At 44.3% G+C, this 20,999-nt stretch overlaps 1 protein-coding gene and 1 pseudogene across 1 annotated transcript; one reads left to right on the forward strand and one right to left on the reverse strand.

Annotated features, from left to right (window-relative positions):
• Window positions 1-4,407: 4,407 nt before the first annotated feature.
• Window positions 4,408-5,877, reverse strand: LOC139832332 (uncharacterized; annotated as a pseudogene).
• A 1,077-nt stretch (window positions 5,878-6,954) lies between these two features.
• LOC127308436 (probable histone acetyltransferase HAC-like 1) lies at window positions 6,955-18,378 on the forward strand. The gene is made up of 16 exons (XM_051339257.2): window positions 6,955-7,599; window positions 8,021-8,126; window positions 8,232-8,505; window positions 8,901-9,404; window positions 9,843-11,626; window positions 11,991-12,287; window positions 12,379-12,657; window positions 13,438-13,566; window positions 13,648-13,848; window positions 13,981-14,123; window positions 14,207-14,519; window positions 14,674-14,813; window positions 15,663-15,741; window positions 15,827-16,216; window positions 17,317-17,534; window positions 17,641-18,378. The coding sequence occupies exons 1-16, from the start codon at window positions 7,388-7,390 to the stop codon at window positions 17,747-17,749; spliced, it is 5,178 nt and encodes a 1,725-aa protein (XP_051195217.1). The 5' UTR covers window positions 6,955-7,387; the 3' UTR covers window positions 17,750-18,378.
• The last annotated feature ends 2,621 nt before the right edge of the window (window positions 18,379-20,999 follow it).

Below are 20,999 nucleotides of genomic sequence, written 5' to 3' on the forward strand. Positions count from 1 at the left end.
TATCTTCATGGCATCCATACTTGAATCCAACACATGGAGAGCAAGTAGTACCTATGGAATATTCCTTCATATAAACTCAATGAAAACATTAGTCCATAGGGGTTGTCATTAATTACCAAAACCACACATAGGGGCAATGTACCCTTACACTCTCCCATAAGAATAAGCATGTTGGGTGAACAAATTACAGTTGGGCAATTGACAAATAGAGAGGGCATGACAATGCACATACATGATATGATGAATATTGTGAGATTTAATTGGGCATTACGACAAAGTACATAGACCACTATCCAGCATGCATCTATGCCTAAAAAGTCCACCTTCAGGTTATCATCCGAACCCCTTCCAGTATTAAGTTGAAAACAACAGACAATTGCATTAAGTATGGTGCGTAATGTAATCAATAACTACATCCTCGGACATAGCATCGATGTTTTATCCCTAGTGGCAACAGCACATCCACAACCTTAGAACTTTCTCATCCTGTCCCAGATTTAATGGAGGCATGAACCCACTATCGAGCATAAATACTCCCTCTTGGAGTTAAGAGTAAAAACTTGGCCAGAGCCTCTACTAATAACGGAGAGCATGCAAGATCATAAACAACACATAGGTAATAGATTGATAATCAACATAACATAGTATTCTCTATCCATCGGATCCCAACAAACACAACATATAGCATTACAGATAGATGATCTTGATCATGTTAGGCAGCTCACAAGATCCGACAATGAAGCATAATTAGGAGAAGACGACCATCTAGCTACTTCTATGGACCCATAGTCCAGGGGTGAACTACTCACTCATCACTCCGGAGGCGACCATGGCGGTGAAGAGTCCTCCGGGAGATGATTCCCCTCTCCGGCAGGGTGCCGGAGGCGATCTCCTGAATCCCCCGAGATGGGATTGGCGGCGGCGGCGTCTCTGGAAGGTTTTCCGTATCGTGGCTCTCGGTACTGGGGGTTTCGCGGCGAAGGCTATAAGTAGGCGGAGGAGATAGGTCAGGGGGCCACACGAGGGCCCCACACGCTAGGTCGGCGCGGCCAAGGCCTAGGCCGCGCCGCCCTGGTGTCTGGCCACCTCGTGGCCCCACTTCGTATCATCTTCGGTCTTCTGGAAGCTTCGTGTGAAAATAGGCCCCTGGGCGTTGATTTCGTCCAATTCCGAGAATATTTCCTTACTAGGATTTCTGAAACCAAAAACAGCAAAAAACAGCAACTGGCTCTTCGGCATCTCGTTAATAGGTTAGTGCCGGAAAATGCATAAATATGACATAAAGTATGCATAAAACATGTAGATATCATCAATAATGTGGCATGGAACATAAGAAATTATCGATACGTCGGAGACGTATCAGCGAGCACTATTGGTATTCTATGCATGAGGCTTGCAACTTATAGGATGTCTTATGCATAACACATATGAATTATTAATACCGTTGACAAAATTGTTTATATGTTTTCATAAAAGCTCTATCACAAAAATAGTAATCCATGCTTCCCTCTGCGAAGGGCCATTCTTTTACTTTTATGTTGAGTCAGTTTACCTACTTCTTTCTATCTTAGAAGCAAACACTCGTGTCAACTGTGTGCATTGATTCCTACATACTTGCTTATTTGCATTCATCATATTACTTTGTGTTGACAATCATCCATGAGATATACATCCATGAGATATACATGTTGAAGTTATATCTTCCCTTGTATTGCTTCAAAACTTTCTACTAAGAATTTATTGCTTTATGAGTTAACTCCTATGCAAGTCTTATTGATGCTTGTCTTGAAAGTACTATTCATGAAAAGTCTTTGCTATATGATTCAGTTGTTTAGTCATTGTCTTTACCATTGCTTCGAATCACTTCATTCATCTCATATGCTTTACGGTAGTATTGATCAAGATTATGATGGTAGCATGTCACTTTAGAAATTATCCTTGTTATCGTTTACCTACTCGAGGGCGAGTAGGAACTAAGCTTGGGGATGCTTGATACGTCTCAAACGTATCTATAATTTCTTATGTTCCATGCTAGTTTTATGACAATACTCACATGTTTTATACACACTTTATATCATTTATACGCATTTTCCGGCACTAACCTATTAACGAGATGCCGAAGCGCCAGTTCCTGTTTTCTGCTGTTTTTGGTTTCAGAAATCCTACACAGGAAATATTCGCGGAATTGGACAAAACAAAAGCCCAGGGTCTTATTTTTCCACGGAGCTTCCAGAAGACCGAAGGAGATACGAAGTGGGGCCACAAGGCGCCGACACCATAGGGCGGCGCGACCAAGGAGGGGCCCGCGCCGGCCTATGGGGTGGGGCCCTCGTGCCTCTCCCGACTATGCCCTTCCGCCTACTTATACTCTCCGTCGCGAAAACCCTATTACCGAGAGCCACGATACGAGAAAACATAACGAGACGCCGCCGCCGCCAATCCCATCTCGGGGGATTCAGGAGATCGCCTCCGGCACCCTGCCGGAGAGGGGAATCATCACCCGGAGGACTCTACATCACCATGATCGCCTCCGGACTGACGTGTGAGTAGTTCATCCTTGGACTATGGGTCCATAGCAGTATCTAGATGGTTGTCTTCTCCTCATTGTGCCATCATGTTAGATCTTGTGAGCTGCCTATCATGATCAAGATCATCTATTTGTAATGCTACATGTTGCGTTTGTTGGGATCCGATGAATATGGAATACTATGTTATGTTGATTATAAATCTATCATATATGTGTTGTTTATGATCTTGCATGCTCTCCGTTGCTAGTAGAGGCTCTGGCCAAGTTGATACTTGTAACTCTAAGAGGGAGTATTTATGCTCGATAGTGGGTTCATGCCTCCATTTAATCTGGGACAGTGACAAAAAGTTCTAAGGTTGTGGATGTGCTGTTGCCACTAGGGATAAAACATCAATGCTTTGTCTAAGGATATTTGTGTTGATTACATTACGCACCATACTTAATGCAATTGTCTGTTGTTTGCAACTTAATACTGGAAGGGGTGCGGATGCTAACCCGAAGGTGGACTTTTTAGGCATAGATGCATGCTGGATAGCGGTCTATGTAATTTGTCGTAATGCCCTAAGTAAATCTCATATTAGTCATCATGATATGTATGTGCATTGTTATGCCCTCTCTATTTGTCAATTGCCCAACTGTAGTTTGTTCACCCAACATGCTATTTATCTTATTGGAGAGACACCACTAGTGAACTGTGGACCCTGGTCCATTCTTTTACATCTGAAATACAATCTACTGCAATCATTGTTCTCTACTGCTCATTACAAACAAACATCATTCTCCACACCATACGTTTAATCCTTTGTTTACAGCAAGCCGGTGAGATTGACAACCTCACTGTTAAGTTGGGGCAAAGTATTTTGATTGTGTTGTGCAGGTTCCACGTTGGCGCCGGAATCCCTGGTGTTGCGCCGCACTACACTCCTCCACCAACAACCTTCATGTGGCCTTCATCTCCTACTGGTTCGATAACCTTGGTTTCTTACTGAGGGAAAACTTGCTGCTGTACGCATCACACCTTCCTCTTGGGGTTCCCAACGGACGTGTGCTTCACGCGTTATCAGCTGCAGCCATCTCAAGATCAGAGTAATTGTGGACATCATGAATAGTATTGTACTGTACTAATCAAGAGTAGAGAGGAAACATGATAAATCAGAGCTCTCAAAGGAAGTTTGATCCTATTTTACAGTATGTATTCACATCAAACTTGATCGGTCTAAGTTTATTGCATCCAGCGAACCGAGCTGATATACACCACACCAGCACACGAATGGGGGCAGTGGCGGACGCAGGAAAGAATTGGAGGGGGTCACACCTCGAATTTTTTTTGCGCACCCCCCAAAATGTGAAAAACCTTTGCATAATGAAGTAATGAACAATATACAAGACAAATTCATTGCATTGGAGTTAAACACATATATCAAGTCCATGCATATATCAAATGTGCACGATAACAATACAAATAGTTCAAAACATTACAAGGGTCTTACATGATAGAATATAGCATAATTAGAAACTTACATCATTTCTTCAATCTACGGTTTCGCATTGCCATGAAAGTTTCAACAATGATATCATCACTTACATGAATGAACACCCCTCGCTCGATAAATGTCACTAAGCAATGGTTCAAGAGGTCATCACCCATACTATTTCTCAACTTGTTTTTCACTAGACTCATTGCGGAAAATACTCTTTCAACATTCGTTGTCCCCACCGGTAGAAGCAATATCAATTTGAGAAGCACGTAAACTAAATCATAAACAACATGCTTTTTTGTTTCAACAAGCTTAATAGAGAGCTCACCAAGATGATTGACACATTTGAATCTATCATCTTTTTCATGTCATCAATAAAGATCTCAAGTTGGGGTTCAAGTCTTAACAAATCCATGCTTGATATGTCATTGGGGTAACAAAGTCAAATGATTCAAAGGCCGCGGCAACTCCTCTTATTCTTGTCCACTCACTCTTTTGTGAAGGATCTTTTCCAATCCTTACAAGCACCTCAAGTATCACCGGGTACATATCAACAATGTGTAGAATGGTCTTGTAATGAGAGCCCCATCGAGTATCACCGGGTCTAGATAAACCCATCTCTTGGTTGAGTCCACTTCCACTTTCAATTTCACCCATCTCAAGTGCTTGTAAAACTTGTTGAGCTCTAACATCTCGAAGCATGTCATGACGCTTGCAAGAAACTCCAATGATATTGAACAAATAAGAAACATGATCAAAGAACCACACACATGCTTCATTATCCTTTGCCATGGCAATAAGAACCAATTGAAGTTGGTGTGCAAAGCAATGTATGTAATAAGAAGATGGTGACTCTTTCATGATCAATGTTTTCAACCCCTTAATCTCACCCTTCATGTTGCTAGCCCCATCATATCCTTGTCCACGAATTTGAGTGGGAGACAAATGATGATCTTTTAGCAAAGATATAATTGCAACCTTGAGAGACAATGAAGTAGTATCGGAAACATGAACTACTCCAAGGAACCTCCCACATATTCTTCCCAATTTATCCACATAACGCAAACAAAGAGCAAGTTGTTCTTTGTGAGACATATCACTAGACTCGTCGGCTAGAATTGCATAGTGGTCACCATCAAGATCTTCAATGATTAGTCTAGTAGTTTCTATCGCACAACATTCAATAATGTCATGTTGTATCCTTGGACTATTCAAGATGCAATTTCCGGGAGCATTATTCAAAACAACCTTATTGACTTCCTCATTACCATCCGCAAGCCACTTTAGAAGTTCAAGAAAATTTCCCAGGTTGGTTGATTCTTCACTCTCATCATGTCCACGGAATGCCAATCATTGTTTCAAAAGAAATCTCAAGCATCTAAGAGAGTAAGTTAGCCTAGTCTTGTAAAGAAGTACATCCTTCTTAGACACCTTCATAAGAACATTATCAATTTTGGTGTTGGGTGCAACAAATAAGTTGTACTTCTCTTGAGCTCGGTTGTGAATGCTAGTAACACCACCCACATGCTTCTTAAATGATTCGGGTCTTTTTCAATTTCTAAAACCATCTTTAACAAAGGCATCTCCTCCGGGACCTCCATTGGCTCTCTCTTTGAACAAGAAACACACAAAGAAAAATTCCGCATTCTTTTCGATACTATATTCTAGCTAATTGTAGTGATGAAACCAAACACAACTAAAGTGTCGATTTTTGCCCTTCTTTTTTGTTGTTGGGAAAGCATGCTCATATGGTTGGCATGGACCTTTTAGGATATATCCTGTCCGAACATCATCTTGAATATTAACATCATAACTTGATATAGGAACCCTTTCCCCCGGATCATGCACCCCCTCCCCATTCTGCAGCGACATGTGACGCACCACAGGTTGTTGACATCCTCCCCATGGATCACCACGAGATCGTCGGGAGGGTCGGCGGCGGCAACAGTCATGACCGGGCCGTGGAATCTGTGCAGGGAAGGAGGATGTCGAGTTCGGGGGCTACGATTTCAGGTGCTGGGCTCCCATTCCTGTCACACGAGATCGTTGGGCTTGGCCCAGTTGGCCGCGTGCGGGACGACGGAACACTCACATTCTTTTTTAGGTAGCAGAGATAATTAGCTGTGTAATTGGTGGAGTTTCCTTTCTAATGGTACACAATTCTGATGGTGCGGTGATTCCTTTCTGATTCCCTTTACTTTCCTTTCTGATGGTGCGGTGATTCTATTCCCTGATGGTACGGTGACTAATTGTTTGAAGGCATGGTGGAAGGGCAAAATGATCATGTGAAAATATGTAGGATGAAATCTCCGGCCGGAGGAAACAGAACCAATTCCTCCTTTTTATATAGTAGAGATAGAGATAGAGATAGAGATAGAGACAGAGATAGAGATAGAGATATATAGTAGAGATAGAGATAGGGATTTTAAGGAAGAATATAGAATAGGGCGCGTCGTATCGCCACATTGACCATCCATCCCTTGGTTCCTGCAAAACCCCCATTTTTCCAGGCCGGGCGCAAGAACTAGGAACACTTGGCAACACAGGGTGGTGTATGCTCACCCGGCAGCTTCGGCGCACGTGTGGCAAAACACACTATCACTGGAAGTGGTGCTGCTGCTGCTGACTCAGCCTCAGCCTCAGCCTCAGCCTCGGGCCCCCCCTCCATCTCTGGCACGCGCGCCCCAGACTCCCAGAGCAGCAGAGCACGCCTTGCCGTTTTTGCCACCAACAAATCCTCCACCCTCCGCCCTCCGCCGGCCCCAGCGCCGCCGCTCCCCGGCCCCACCCCGCAGCCACTCCGGCTCCGACTCGCTCCCTTCCCCACGGATCCGCGCAGATCCGCGATTGGTCGACGACGTCCCCGTTCTCCTCTCCCCTCCCCTCCCCTTCCTCCTCCCCTCCCCGCGTCGACAATCTCCTCCCCAAATCCCCAATCCGGCCACCGCCGCCCCCCCGCCCGCCCGCCCGCCGTCGTACGGAACCCGCCTCCACCCGACCCCAATCGCTCTTTTTTCCCTCGACCCGCGCCCGCCCCCGACGGCCTCGCCACCCCGACCCGAGATTCTAGGGTTTCGGCCGGCCCACTCCAATTCGCCGCCTCGCCTGCCCGCCTCGCTCTCCCAAGCTCCCGGGTCGCCCCGCCAGGGTCCTGATCGCCGCTCCCTCCTCGCTCACTCCCCGCAGCCCGCTGCCTGCCGTCTGGTACAGTGTTTCTTCAGCTGAATTGGGCTGGGTTTCGTGTCTGGCTAGGTCGTCCCCTGCACCCGAGCCTCTGGTGTGTGCAAAGATTGCAGCTTTCCGAGGTTCCAGCCTCCTTTCAGCTTGCTCTGCGCTGGGATGACTGCAGAGCTGTCCTGACGCCCAGCTACCACCAAAGAAGATGAATGTGGGGCAGGCGCCACACCTGTCCGGCCAGATGTCCGGGCAGGGGGCGCAGATGAACCAGGTCGTTGGCGGCGGCGGCAATGGCGTCGTCGGCGCCGACGGCATGCCCCTGCCCCAGCACCAGCAGATGCACGATAATGCCATGGGCCTTGGCGCCGGGATTGATCCCCAGTTCATCCAGATGCGCAACAGTATGCGCGAGAAGATGTAAGCGCCTCTTCCTCTGTTATCTTCTTTCTTTCAGTCACTGCTCTTTAGAAAAACTTGCTTCTTGCTGCAGCCACTTGGCTATTTATTTGGTATATGCTTTAGCTAGGTGTTTATTGTACCCAGTTAGTTTAGCGAGGCCTGCCCATACAACTTCTATTTAAACTGCACATCTCACAAAGTATTATTGCTAGGCTTCACTTATTTCATTCCCTAAATAAATTACTGAGCTGATCTGATGACACGCTACCAAAGTTAATGTTTGCCCTTAAAGTTCACAAGACCTTTGCACGCAAAATTTTGGAATTGGTGTTGCAGTTGAATCACCATCCCAGCTAAAAAAAACCTAGGTTTGCTGCCATGGCAGATGCTTTGAATCTCATAGGAACTAGTTCTGATACTTGTGTTCATAAATTGCCAGATTTGACTACATAGGAAGGAAGCAGACATCAGCTGACTGGAGGCGAAGGCTGCCGGAACTCGCGCGCAGGCTAGAGGAAATCCTGTTTAGAAAATCCCCAAGCAAGGTATTCTTCTCTCTTGCCCTTTCTCTTTTGTAACTATGGTTTCATGAAGCAATCAAACCCCTAGCCAAGCAAAGCTGAACCATCATTTTCTGATTGTTTGTGCAGGCTGAGTACTACAACATGATGAAGGCGCCAGTGGAGCCGCAGCTGCAGTTTGCTATCAAGACCTTGAGCGCTCAGAACCAGCAGAATCAACAGAACCAGCAAATGTCAAGGCAGATTGGATCTTCCTCTGGTTATGGCACAATGATTCCGACACCTGGTATCACGCAAGGTGCAACTGGAAACTCTAGAATGCCTTATGCAGACAACATGGGTCTTTCGTCATCTGGTGCGGGCATGGTTCCTCAGAATACCAACATGGGTAACAACATGCCAGGTGCAGATAGTTTTACTCAGCTTGTGTTGATATCCTTAGGGTTGTGTGTACCGTCACTTTTGGAACTTTTTTGTAGCCTGCTTTAGGCTTCTAGCCTAGGAATCTCGTACCGGCAGTATATTTGGAAAAATGCAATCTTTCTGGTAGAAGAACACCAACATGTTTTGAGTCTAGCTTAGTAGCTTTAAGTTAAAAAAATAATAATCCAGAAAATACCTCTATATCCACAATCCAGTTGGAGCATGCAATTGGAGGTCTCCGTTGTTTATAACTGGAAAATTATTTGTGAGAAACTGAAGCCATGTGGTGCTGTGGCAGCCAACTGTTTTGTTCTCATTTTTTTCGTCCGTCCATTTTACATGATGGCTCTACTAATTTTTAATTGCTCCTTACAGGTTCCATGTCTAACGGCTACCAGCATCTAACTACCAGTGCCCCACTAAATTCTACCACAAGTAATGTCCCAACTACGATGGGTCAAATGGGTATTCAGCGACAAGTAACCCATATGATCCCAACTCCTGGATTCAGTAATCAACAAAACATACCTGCAAATCCTGACTATTCAAATGGAACTGGATATTTCAATGGCGAGTCGGCTATGACACCACATATGCAGCAGCAGCAGAAGCAATTTACAAGCAACCAGAATAGCCATCAAATCCAGCATATTGGGGGTCACAGTAACTCTGCAATACATTCAAGCATGTTGGACAATTCTTCTGCATTTGGTTTATCAGATGGACATGTGAACGGTGGAATGGGGTTGCATGGGTCAAACACACAAATTACAAACAGAAATGCAGCACCAGAATCATACATGAACATGTCCTCTTTTGGCAGTTCGCCCAGGCCTTTGCAACAGCAGTTCAATCAGCTTCCTACGCAGAGAATATCAAGTATGCTCGCTGATGCGTCCTATCGTTTATTGCCTTATCATGGCAACTTGTGTCATAAACTTGATGTCATGTTTGTGAAGTGCAAATCAAAAGCTAGTGATGGCTTGATTATTCCTTAGCAATATGTTCAACTTCTAATTATCTAAGTCATATATTGTACAAAACTTTGTTAGAGCATTTTCTGTTATATAACAGATAAAAAATAACACACAACTGCTTACCTTAGTTTCTTCTTGTTGTGTAATTGGCTTTATAATTAATGTGTTGGCTAGAGTCCTTTAACACATGGAGGGTAGAAGTGATATTGCTTCCACCTTGGTACCAATGATGTGAGCTTGCGTATCGACAGACACACATGGACATTCATGCATAGTGAAAATGCAAAATTTATATTATTACCGGATTGTGACAAAGTAAATTGTGTTTTGTGTTGTGCAGCATCAGTTGACATGGGTGGCTCTGGAAGTTTCTACGGTACTGGTTCTTCTACTTTAACAACAGCGAATAATCAGAACATGGGTGCTGCAAACTACCAGTCTAGATCAAGAATGAATTCCATGTTGCTTACCAATCAGCTAAACATACAATCCATGCAAGCACAGCCTCAGATAAAATCTGAGGTTTTGGATCAGTCAGAAAAACTTAATTTTCAGTCATCCCAGTTGACTCAGGAGCAACTGCTCCGCCAGCAGCTCTCAATGCAGCAACAGCAGGTGCAGCCAAATTCCCAGTTTGTGCAAAACCAATATCATCTTAATCAACAGCTGCCAAATTCACAACATCAGCAAACTATGCTGAGGAGCAATTCCTTTAAACAGTCTCAACTGAACTCCAGCCATTCTATGCAAATATCAGAACAGGGATCTCTGGCACACACCGAGTTGACATCTTCACAAGCTACTGAATCTGCTGCACTTCAAAATTTCCAGGGTCAGTACCAGCAAAGAAGTGCACATGATAATGTCAAGGGAGCACAGCTGTTTGGACATCTTTCTGGATCTCAGAACTTCAGTGCTTCTGGTTCTCATGATTCTCAGCCATTGTTGCCCCCTAATCAGCAGCTTGATGTCAGCTCGAATGATGTCAGCTATGTCTTGAAAGGATCACAGCCAGAGCAGATGCAGCAGCCCCAGTGGCGGCCTCAAACAATGGAAAAGGCTTCTATCACTAGCAATTTATCTCTTGAAAAGCAAATACAGGATGACTTTTCTCAGAGAACAATGGCCCAGGACGGAGCACAGCAGCCATTTTCATCTGACTGGCGTGTTTCTGGTTGCGCTGTGGCCTCAGTTGATCCTGCATTGCCGAAGCTCCCTACTGGTGGATTTGAACAATCTGCTGCAAATATCAATTATATTCGTCAGTTGAAGTGGCTACTGTTGCTGTTTCATGCAAAAGGATGTTCTTCGCCTCTTGGAAGTTGTAAATTCCCTCGCTGTGCTCACCTGCAGGAATTTGTGAAACATTTGGACAACTGCCAACGAAAAGATTGTCCGCAGAAGAAGTGCAGTAAGTCAAGAATGTTAATTCAGCATTATAAGACATGTGTTGATGAGCAATGTCCTGTATGTAGTAATGTAAAGAAATATTTGCGCCTCTCAGCTGAACAGGCAAATAAGCAAAGAGCCCTTGAGCCTAAAGTTGCTCAGCAGAATATGACTCAAAGAATCATGAATGGGGTAGAAGGTGATATAATGGACATTGACCTAGTGTCTGTTGAATCCTTTGATGGTCAACAATCTGTTCCAAAACGTTTGAAGATGCGTCCTGCATCACCCAATATCCCAGAGCGTGAAATACTTAGGGCTTCCAATCCTAATGTGATCCCAGGGTTTTTGCCAGAGGAAACACATCCTGAGTTGCTTGAGCAAACTAAAAAGATGCCGTACCTGAAACGAGAGGCGGATGTAAAGGTTGACATGCGACCTCTGCAGAATCCTGTAAAGACCGGTTATGGTACTGACGGAAATGTGCCTACAGCGAGGCATAATGTGATTCCTGGTGTTTCAAATGAGATAAAATCTCATGTCAAGCAAGAAATCTTGTCAATTGACAAAGAACCAAGTCAAAATATCCCTGAGGTTAAGAATGAAGCAAATGACTCAGCAGATGCCACAGCGAAATCAGGAAAACCAAAGATAAAAGGTGTTTCATTGACTGAGTTGTTCACTCCAGAACAAATTGGCGCACATATCGACAGTCTAAGGCTGTGGGTTGGCCAGGTATGTCTTTTATTTGGAAATAACTTGCTTATTGGGTATTTTTTTTCTTCCAAAATCACTAGATCAGTTGTTATGTTTGTGCCTTTTATTGTCCTTGTTTAGACACACAAAAATTCGAGAGTGTCCTGTTTGTTTGTTTTTCCAGTGGGAGACAATAACTTTCCTCTCTTTCTCACATAAAATCTAACTACTGTGTATGCTTACACAAAAATTTACCTGGCTGTTGCTTTACTAAACTTTAATTAGTTGCACCAGAAAAATTCTACTTATCTGTATGGGAAACAATTGTCATGATGAAACTTGTATTGTAACCCTAATATTTGTTTTTAGAAGGAACCATTTTACATGTTTTTCCATTTGACAGAGCAAGGCTAAAGCTGAAAAGAATCAATTGATGGTGTCTTCCGAAAATGAAAATTCATGCCAGCTCTGCAAAGTGGAAAAACTTACTTTTGAGCCCCCGCCGATATATTGCTCCCCTTGTGGTGCACGGATAAAGCGAAATGCACCATACTATACCGTTGGTTCTGGTGATACCCGTCACTTCTTCTGTATTCCATGTTACAATGAGTCCCGTGGTGACACCATTGAAGTTGAAGGACAGAATTTTTTGAAGGCCCGGTTTGAGAAAAAAAGAAATGATGAGGAAACTGAAGAATGGGTTAGTTCTCATTTCTGTTATGGTAGTTGTATAACTACAGTTTTAGTTATTTTGTTACATGCTAAATCTTTCTGAATGATGCATTCAACAGTGGGTTCAGTGTGACATGTGTGAGTGCTGGCAGCATCAGATATGTGCTCTGTTCAATGGCAGAAGAAATGATGGAGGACAAGCAGAGTATACTTGCCCATATTGCTACATCAAAGAAGTGGAACAGGGGCTCCGCATGCCTTTACCACAGAGTGCTGTTCTTGGGGCAAGTGATCTGCCAAGAACTGTGCTTAGTGATCATATAGAAGAGCGGCTTTTTAAACGTCTTAAGCTGGAGAGACAAGCTCGGGCATCTCAGTCAGGACGTGCTTTTGACGAGGTTAGTGGAACTAAGTCTTGGTGGAAGTGCATATGTACTTTGATTATGTTTCTCAAAAAATTAGTTGGACCTTAATGCACATCGAATAATCTTTTGTGACAAAATATGCAGCAAGTGTTTTATAAGTGCCTACACACCATGTAAGTATTACACGTACTATTATATTGTCCTGCCTATGGTGTCGAATACTGGAGCCGCATAGGAATAAAAACAGACCAAATGAAATATATCAACCAGGGTGAACTAGCAGTTTATCTAACCATGTACTCCCACCTGGTATGTAATAAGGTGTACCATGTTGGAGAATTAGCTAGTCGAATGGTGATATGCTGTATGAATTACCCATATATTGGTTGGAAGGTGGTGGTACAACTTTGGATTAAAGGCTTATATGAAAACATACCAAGTTGTATTTCTCTAAAGCTTGCAGTGCTGTCATATAGTACAAACTTGTTTCAGCTGATTGTTTACAACCCAATGGAAAAAAAAACAGCAACAAAAATGGGCTACAAAAAGTGAGGGATGACATGAAAAACCAATAACTATTGTTTTTTTTTTTGGCAGTAGCATATATGAGCTTTGTATATGTGAAGTATATTCATATGTCTTGATGTTTTATGTTCATGTGTTGTTGAATTCTGATTATGCATTATAAGAGATACGTGGACTTGCTGTAATTTGATTTACACGAGACACCATTCATTTTGGCATCATCGTGCACCATTTTGATGGGAACTTTCTCTCCATCACTTATAAATTCTAATTGTTCTGTATTGTTAGGTTGCTGGGGCTGAAGGTCTTGTGGTCAGAGTTGTTTCATCAGTGGATAAGAAAGTTGAAGTTAAACCACGTTTTTTGGAAATTTTTCATGAAGATAATTACCCGACAGAGTTTCCATACAAGTCCAAGGTATGCTTTTTTACCTAAAGTAAAAATATGGTGACAACATACTTTAGTATCAATGATTCTGTTCGTATGAATGTTTGGCAGGCTGTGCTTTTGTTCCAGAAGATAGAAGGTGTAGAAGTGTGCTTATTTGGAATGTATGTTCAAGAATTTGGTGCTGAATGTGCTTATCCGAACCAACGTCGTGTTTATTTGTCATATCTGGATTCTGTGAAATACTTCAGACCTGAGATTAAAGCAGCCTCCGGAGAGGCCTTACGTACATTCGTCTACCATGAAATTCTGGTACGTTGCTGCATATGCTGAATTTTAATCACAATTGTGAATATTTTCTGTAGCCATGCTTGTCAGAACATTCCTGTCTTCCTCTTTGAGCTAGCATTTTCCCGATCTTACACCAGTTCTGTATGAGTGCAGATAGGTTATCTTGAATATTGCAAGCAGCGTGGATTCACAAGCTGTTACATATGGGCTTGCCCACCTTTGAAAGGGGAAGATTACATTTTATATTGCCACCCTGAGATTCAGAAGACTCCAAAATCTGACAAATTACGGGAGTGGTAAGACCTTTGATTGACATGTATGTGTGTATTCTGCTTATATCTAGCCCTGGTTGCATGATTTCTAATGTATTTACACTCAGGTACTTAGCTATGCTTCGAAAAGCTACTAAGGAGGAGATTGTTGTTGAGCTTACAAATCTGTATGATCATTTCTTCATTACTATGGGAGAGTGCAAGGCTAAAGTTACCGCTTCCCGTTTGCCTTACTTCGATGGAGATTATTGGCCAGGAGCTGCTGAAGATATGATCAACCAAATTCGTCAAGAAGAAGATGACCGAAAGCTTCAGAAGAAGAGCAAGACAAAGAAGATCATTACAAAAAGAGCTCTTAAAGCTGCTGGTCACACCGATCTCAGTGGGAATGCTTCGAAGGATGCAATGCTGATGCAAAAGGTAAGCTTATTCAGTGATTCTGTTGTATTTGCTGTTCTGGTGAAGTAGTAATCATAACACTATATTTCTCAAAATCCCCTCATTTTTGTGAAAATGTAATTAATTGTTTCAGTTGGATGTCGCTTTTACTTGACTTCGGTTTTGATGCATGCAGCTTGGGGAAACCATTTATCCAATGAAGGAAGATTTCATTATGGTCCATTTGCAGTATTCTTGTAGCCACTGCTGTATCCTTATGTCATCTGGAAAACGTTGGGTGTGTCATCAATGCAGAAGTTTTTACATCTGTGACAAGTAAGTCAATTTCTTAAATTCTGTATCCATATGACACTTGAGCTATAGAGCCGACGTGTGCTTGATCTACATGTGATCACATTCGGAATTTGAAGCATCTGTAACATGCCTCGAACGAAACAGGTTCTAGGCACTTATGTGACATAATTATATTTATATAGCATCAGTTCAAGTAGCTTAGTCTAGCCCTCAAACTATTGTATCCTTGCACATCTCTTTGAAGCCACTGAAGATCCTTGGTCGTTTTGTTGCAACAAATCCTATCCAAACCTCTCTATAATTAGGAGATGAAAATGCTTATAGGTAAATCTGCAATTCTATTCCTCCTGGCACCTACAAAAATATCGCTGTGGCCATTGACTTCTCCTTGCCAATAATCCCCAGTGGCCATATCTCCTCCCTTGGTCTCCTTGATCCTATCAGGCCTTTCATGGAGCAATGCCATCTCATCAAGCAGGCGGTGATGAGGCTGACAGCCTATGGGCAAAGGCTCAGCAGCGGTCATTATCCAGCGTTCTGAAAGGGCAAATCTCCCCAGACCCCATGCATAGAACTGAGTGACTCTTAGAAACCCTATATGAATGACTCCATAATCCTCTTCTGGAAAGGCAGGGGGGGGGGGGGGGGGGGGGGTCCATGGCTTCACACTAGGTGATGCCTTAATAACCCAGCTGTATATTTGCGAGATTGTGATGAAATTAATTAGATGTGCTTGAAAGGGGTGATATATGAGAGACATCTTTGGGACAAGTTGTACTCCCTACATATTCTTGGAACACGCTGTTACGATAGACAGTCCTTTACGTGCTTCAGTGTTCTATTTCTAAAATTAGTATTTTCTTGTTGCAGGTGTTACAGTATAGAACACCAGCTTGAAGAGAGGGAAAGACATCCGAGTAACAGTAGAGACACACATAAGCTCCATCCGGTAGATAACCGAAACTCGTTTTTTCTTTGTCAAGAAAGAGAAAAAGAGGAAATCACTAACATATAACTTGATGTTCGTCATTTAGGTTGACATTGTTGGGATACCTGATGATACAAAGGACAGAGATGACATCCTAGAAAGCGAGTTTTTTGACACCAGGCAGGCATTTCTGAGTCTTTGTCAAGGGAACCATTACCAATATGACACCCTTCGCCGTGCTAAGCATTCGTCAATGATGGTGCTGTACCACCTGCATAATCCTACTGCACCAGCGTTCGTCACTACATGCAATGTTTGTAATCATGATATTGAAACTGGTCAAGGCTGGCGGTGCGAAGTTTGTCCAGATTTTGATGTGTGCAATGGTTGTTACCAAAAAGGAGCAGTCAATCATCCTCACAAGTTGACAAATCATCCATCTGCTGCCGATCGTGATGCCCAAAACAAGGAAGCTCGGCAAATGCGTGTGTCGCAGGTAAGCCCTTTTAGATGGTTACTATCAGTAATTTGTTCCTCAATTGTTATGTCCCCACTATCAATACTGAGGAATGCTGCAGTATTGTGGCACATTGGTGTGTAAAATTTGCGTGTACTTTGTTGTCCTAGTAATTCAGTCTTCACTTTGCAAGTAATAAAATAATAATAATTCAGTATTCACTTTGTCCATCTGCATGTTTCCTTTTATGCCATGCTGTGAGCAGTTTACTATGTTGCATGTTCCACGTTCACATCCAAAGTTCCAAACCAATCGAAGAACCTACTTCAAAGATCACAATGGCTTGGCGGCCCTAACCGATCTCGTTCCTGATGTCACACCACTGTGGTGTTGAGCAACTCATGCTGGAATCCGTAGAGCTTGACTATTTGGTCATCGGAGAACTTGAGCGTGTGCTCCATGCTTCGCCATCGTAGCTCGCGTTGTGCTCCCCTCATGGCTTGTACCCGGCAAAATGCGTGACGAGCCACCACCAGCATTGGTGCCGACCAGTTCTTGGTGCTGTAAACCAATTCGTCTCAGCCGTGGATTGGCAGGATCTACCACGTGTAGTACTTCCCCACGGGCCACGGCGCCTCGAACAACATGCTTGTGAACACTGAACACCACCTCGGAGGGGGAATTAGGCCGGAGTTGGTGCAGTAGGTAGTGGAGGGGCGGCAGCCATCAAATTTTTTTTTTTTTGATGGTAAAACAGCGGCTGCCATCAATCGGGGCGGCGGCGGTGAGGAGAACATGGATGACATCTCTGGAATGTGGGTTAGGGTTGGGGCCGGCTCAGGGATGCCCGGTCCCTTTTTCTGAGTTTTTGTTGTTGTTTTGACTATTCCTTTTCTGAGTTGCATACCGACAGCGAAGTTTGGCGTATTATGTTAATAAATTGGAACGGAGTGAACGGTAGTGTCAGGTTAGGAAAGATATTTAGACTTGGTGTTAAATAAGAAAAGACTTTTTTTCCTGCTAAAAAAATAAGGAAGAATTTTTACGGAACTGCATTTTGTTCAAATAAGGAATTTTCTTATCTTTAATCCATTTGTTAAGAATTACCTTATGATTTTCTTTTTACCATGATTCTGCAGCTAAGGAAAATGCTTGATCTTCTGGTACATGCCTCGACATGCCGCTCCGGTAGCTGCCAATATCCTAACTGCCGTAAAGTCAAGGGGCTATTTCGGCATGGGATGCAGTGCAAAACGCGTGCTTCCGGTGGGTGCGCCCTGTGCAAGAAAATGTGGTACATGCTTCAGCTCCATGCCCGAGCTTGCAGAGATTCCGGATGCAGTGTGCCGCGGTGCAGGTGTGTTGGCGCGTCTATGATTTGTCCCCACCTCTCGTTCTTATGCATATATTAGTATTTCAATCTGTTGAGTAACACCTGACCACCACATCTGAAAAACATACAGGGATCTCAAGGAGCACCTTAGAAGGTTGCAGCAGCAGTCTGACTCGAGAAGGAGAGCTGCTGTTAACGAAATGATGAGGCAGAGAGCAGCGGAAGTTGCCTCGACATGATTAGTTGCGTCTGTACAGGTATATACTGTTGTTGGAAAGAAGATAGGAAAGTTATCCAGCTTCTCGGTCCTCTTGCGCCCCCACACCAAGGAGAAGCTTGGGATGGTTGAACTGGAGGATCCAGGGGAAGAAGCTGCTCAGATGGATTCTTTCAGGCGATTGTTTATCCTGGAGATGGAAGAAAACGCTGGGCACTCTTCGCTGATGATTTAACATATGGCCTGGAAGAAGCCCACCTTTTTCCGAAGGGAAGGGTGAAGGGGGTTTGGCGCCCCACTAGGTGGTAGTAACTGTCTGCGCCCGTGCTGACTGTGCTGCTGATATCGTCGATAGGAACCAACCGGCCCAGCCCCCTTGGGTGTGGTGATTCTTTCGTTTGACCTGTACTAGTTGGACTAATCTCTGTTTTGCTGCTTTGCCATGTATAATAGGTTTCTGGACCCTCTATTGTTGAAAAACAATGGTGTAGCTGTTTTGTGTCCACCCCCTCCATTTTAGTCTCTTTTTACCTCAGTCAGGAGGGGTATAGTAGGAAGTAAAAGGAATGGGGGATGTGCTCGGTCTGTTGATTTATGCCCCCCTCCATTTTGTAGGACAAATCTTTATTTGAAAGTATAAAGGAAAGTAATGCATATCTGTGTCCACCTTTTCTTGCTAGGGAATGCAAGATACTGAATTGCTCCAGCCAGATCATCAACATCGCCAAATCCTATTGCGAAAATTCTATTTTTCTCGCTGGGATGAAAAACTGTAGTTGTGCATGCAGAAATTTGTACAAATTGTTTTGCTTTGCCTGAAATTTCTCTGTCCCAGACAAAGCCTTGTAGTTCCTTGAAATCCAAACAGAGAAGCTTGATCTTCCATTAGCATCCAAGCTGTTTAAAAAAAATGGTTTTTGATGAATATATATGGTACTTTTTCCAGGCATGCATATTATGTTTGTACTTCCTCCATCCCTATACATCCAAATTTTGACAAAATTGAGACACTTTTGGTGGGACGGAGGGAGTATATCTATTTGCAGTTCTTTTTATTACAAATTAAACAACTCTGATGATGTTTGAAGATTCAGTGAAAACTAGTTGACCTTTCATCACAAATTGAAGCAGAAGCTGTTGCAGATCCTGTTGTTGAGGTAGAACCAGCTTCAGCAATAGCATAGACTATCAGTCGAAGAGATTGATAGAAGAGATTAGCAGACGAGGATAATAGAAACAGAGATGCTGAGACGAGAGCAGGGCCCTTTTTGAAATCAGAAATCAAAGGGACGAACTAATGTATTATCGTCGTGGTGAACAGACAGATGACATGGGATGGCTTATCTTGGGGCCGAATGGACGCTAGAGGATTCGGGGGAGGGTTTTTGGTATGAAGGGGGAGCTTTCCGGATGGATTACTCAAGAACTTGGCTATTGCCGAAGGAAGAAGATGATGAACTCAAGAACTAGTTCAGCACCAGATCTCTCTATTTCTTCATCATAAGTGCTTACAAGTTTCTGTGTACAAGATTCGTAATGTAACCTAATGTCTCGTAACGTGCCCGTGAAGGGCTGTGCCCCCTCTCCTTATATAGGGGAGAGGGTGGCTTATAGCGAAAGTAACCCTAGAAACCCTAATGGGATCTTTGACTGGACAAACTACTTTACAAAGCCACTTTAGCTACCGGTGATGCCGGTATGCCTTTAATCGAGAGCTGTGACATCCTCCGGCACCTTTTACGTCATGCTTCGCCTTTGGCGTCATGGCTTCGATTAAAGCTGAAGTGCTTCGCTCATCTTTGTCCTCTAGCTCTGGAGAGCATCTTTGACTAGTCTTGCCGACGTGCTACAGTGTAGCCTATTCCCGTATTCCGGTACGCTCTTAGCCAGTTCCGGTATCCCCCTTCTTGGGATACCGGTATGATTCTCTGAATCAACCTTCGCTATCCGGAACAACCTTTAAACCGGTACTTTGATGGCCTAAACCATCCGGTTTGGCATGCCTTTGGCATACCGGGGGTCATCCCCCCGACATTAGTCCCCGAAGCTGGTATAGTCCGGTGGATCCTATCCAACGGACCATGCCAGGTTCTCTTATCTCAAGGTACCGGTTTAACCCTTCCGGAATCCGGATCAAACTCTACAGCATCCTTGCCGAACTTATGTCTTTGTATCGATTTTTCCGGTATCTCTTGTCATTAAACCTCTCCTAGACGAAGTCGAGAATATCTCGAGTACCGCGCCTGTCAGTGACATGCGCACTGTGCCTGGCGCGCGATAGTGTCAGTGGTCATTTCGGTTCGTCTTCTGTGCTAGTATTTATGGCGCCGCACCGGATCCGTGTGGCCTCCCTGTGTCTTTGTATTTTCGGCGTGTGTATCCGCATGCCACGTGGCGGCCCACAATCCGAACCGCCGCGGCCCAGCGGTTTTCGGCCCACTTTTCCTCCTTCCTATATAATGGGGGAGCGGTTCCTCTTCATCTTCTCTCCGCATTTGCCCCCTTTTTTCGCGCACAGAACCTCTCGCCCTCTGCGCTCCCGTCGCCGCCGGTCGCCGCCAAAGCTCTGCTCCGACGAACTCCAGCCGCTCCTCACGCTGCGCCGGGACTTTCCGCCGCACGGAGGGTCTGTGAAGCTTCTTCTCCGTCGCCGCATCGGGTTCCCACAGGTGCCCTCTGCTCTTCTTCGCCTCCAGCCTCCTCCGTCGACCGTGAGCCCGTCGCATCTCCGGCGACCTTCTTCTTCAGGGTCTCCGCCGCCTCAGGTTAGTTCCAATGCGCGTTTGCCTCTTTCCCTTTTGCTTTTCAGCTCTTGGGCCAGTAGAGTATTTACCTCCTCTTTTCTTTTGCTTTTCCTCTCACTCGTAGATCTTCGCGTGAGGCTAGAGTTTGAGAAGTCTGTTTCTGGGTAGATTCCAGCATCTATCGACTCGCATGTCTACCGACCTTTATCTTTCTGATTCGGCTTCCAGCATCCGCCACAGTCAGGCATCCGGCGAGCTTGAAGCTGAGCTGGACCGGATGGGAGCTTCCTCATCCGTTCCGGACTCTAGCTCTAGGAAGGGCCAGGAAGCCAACAGCTCCCGCCAAGATTCCGGTGTGGACTTGACCAACATCACTCGGGGAGCTTGGAAGGGCTCCGACGTTACCCAAAAATACATTGACTGGCTGTACCGCTCCCGGAGGATACCGGCACAAGTATCTTGCCGGATTCCACGTGACGAGGTGGAACCCAAGTCCGAACCCGGAGAGTTTGTCGTCTTTGTTTCTCA

The sequence above is a fragment of the Lolium perenne genome, chromosome 6 (genome assembly GCF_019359855.2).
Source record: "Lolium perenne isolate Kyuss_39 chromosome 6, Kyuss_2.0, whole genome shotgun sequence".
Taxonomy (NCBI): domain Eukaryota; kingdom Viridiplantae; phylum Streptophyta; class Magnoliopsida; order Poales; family Poaceae; genus Lolium; species Lolium perenne.

Coding starts and splice junctions, on each gene's coding strand:
- LOC127308436 (XM_051339257.2), top strand. CDS start 7,388: ATGAATGTGGGGCAGGCGCCACACCTGTCCGGCCAGATGTCCGGGCAG. Junction 13,567..13,647: donor AGTTTCCATACAAGTCCAAG/GTATGCTTTTTT, acceptor AATGTTTGGCAG/GCTGTGCTTTTGTTCCAGAA. Junction 14,520..14,673: donor ATGCAATGCTGATGCAAAAG/GTAAGCTTATTC, acceptor TGATGCATGCAG/CTTGGGGAAACCATTTATCC.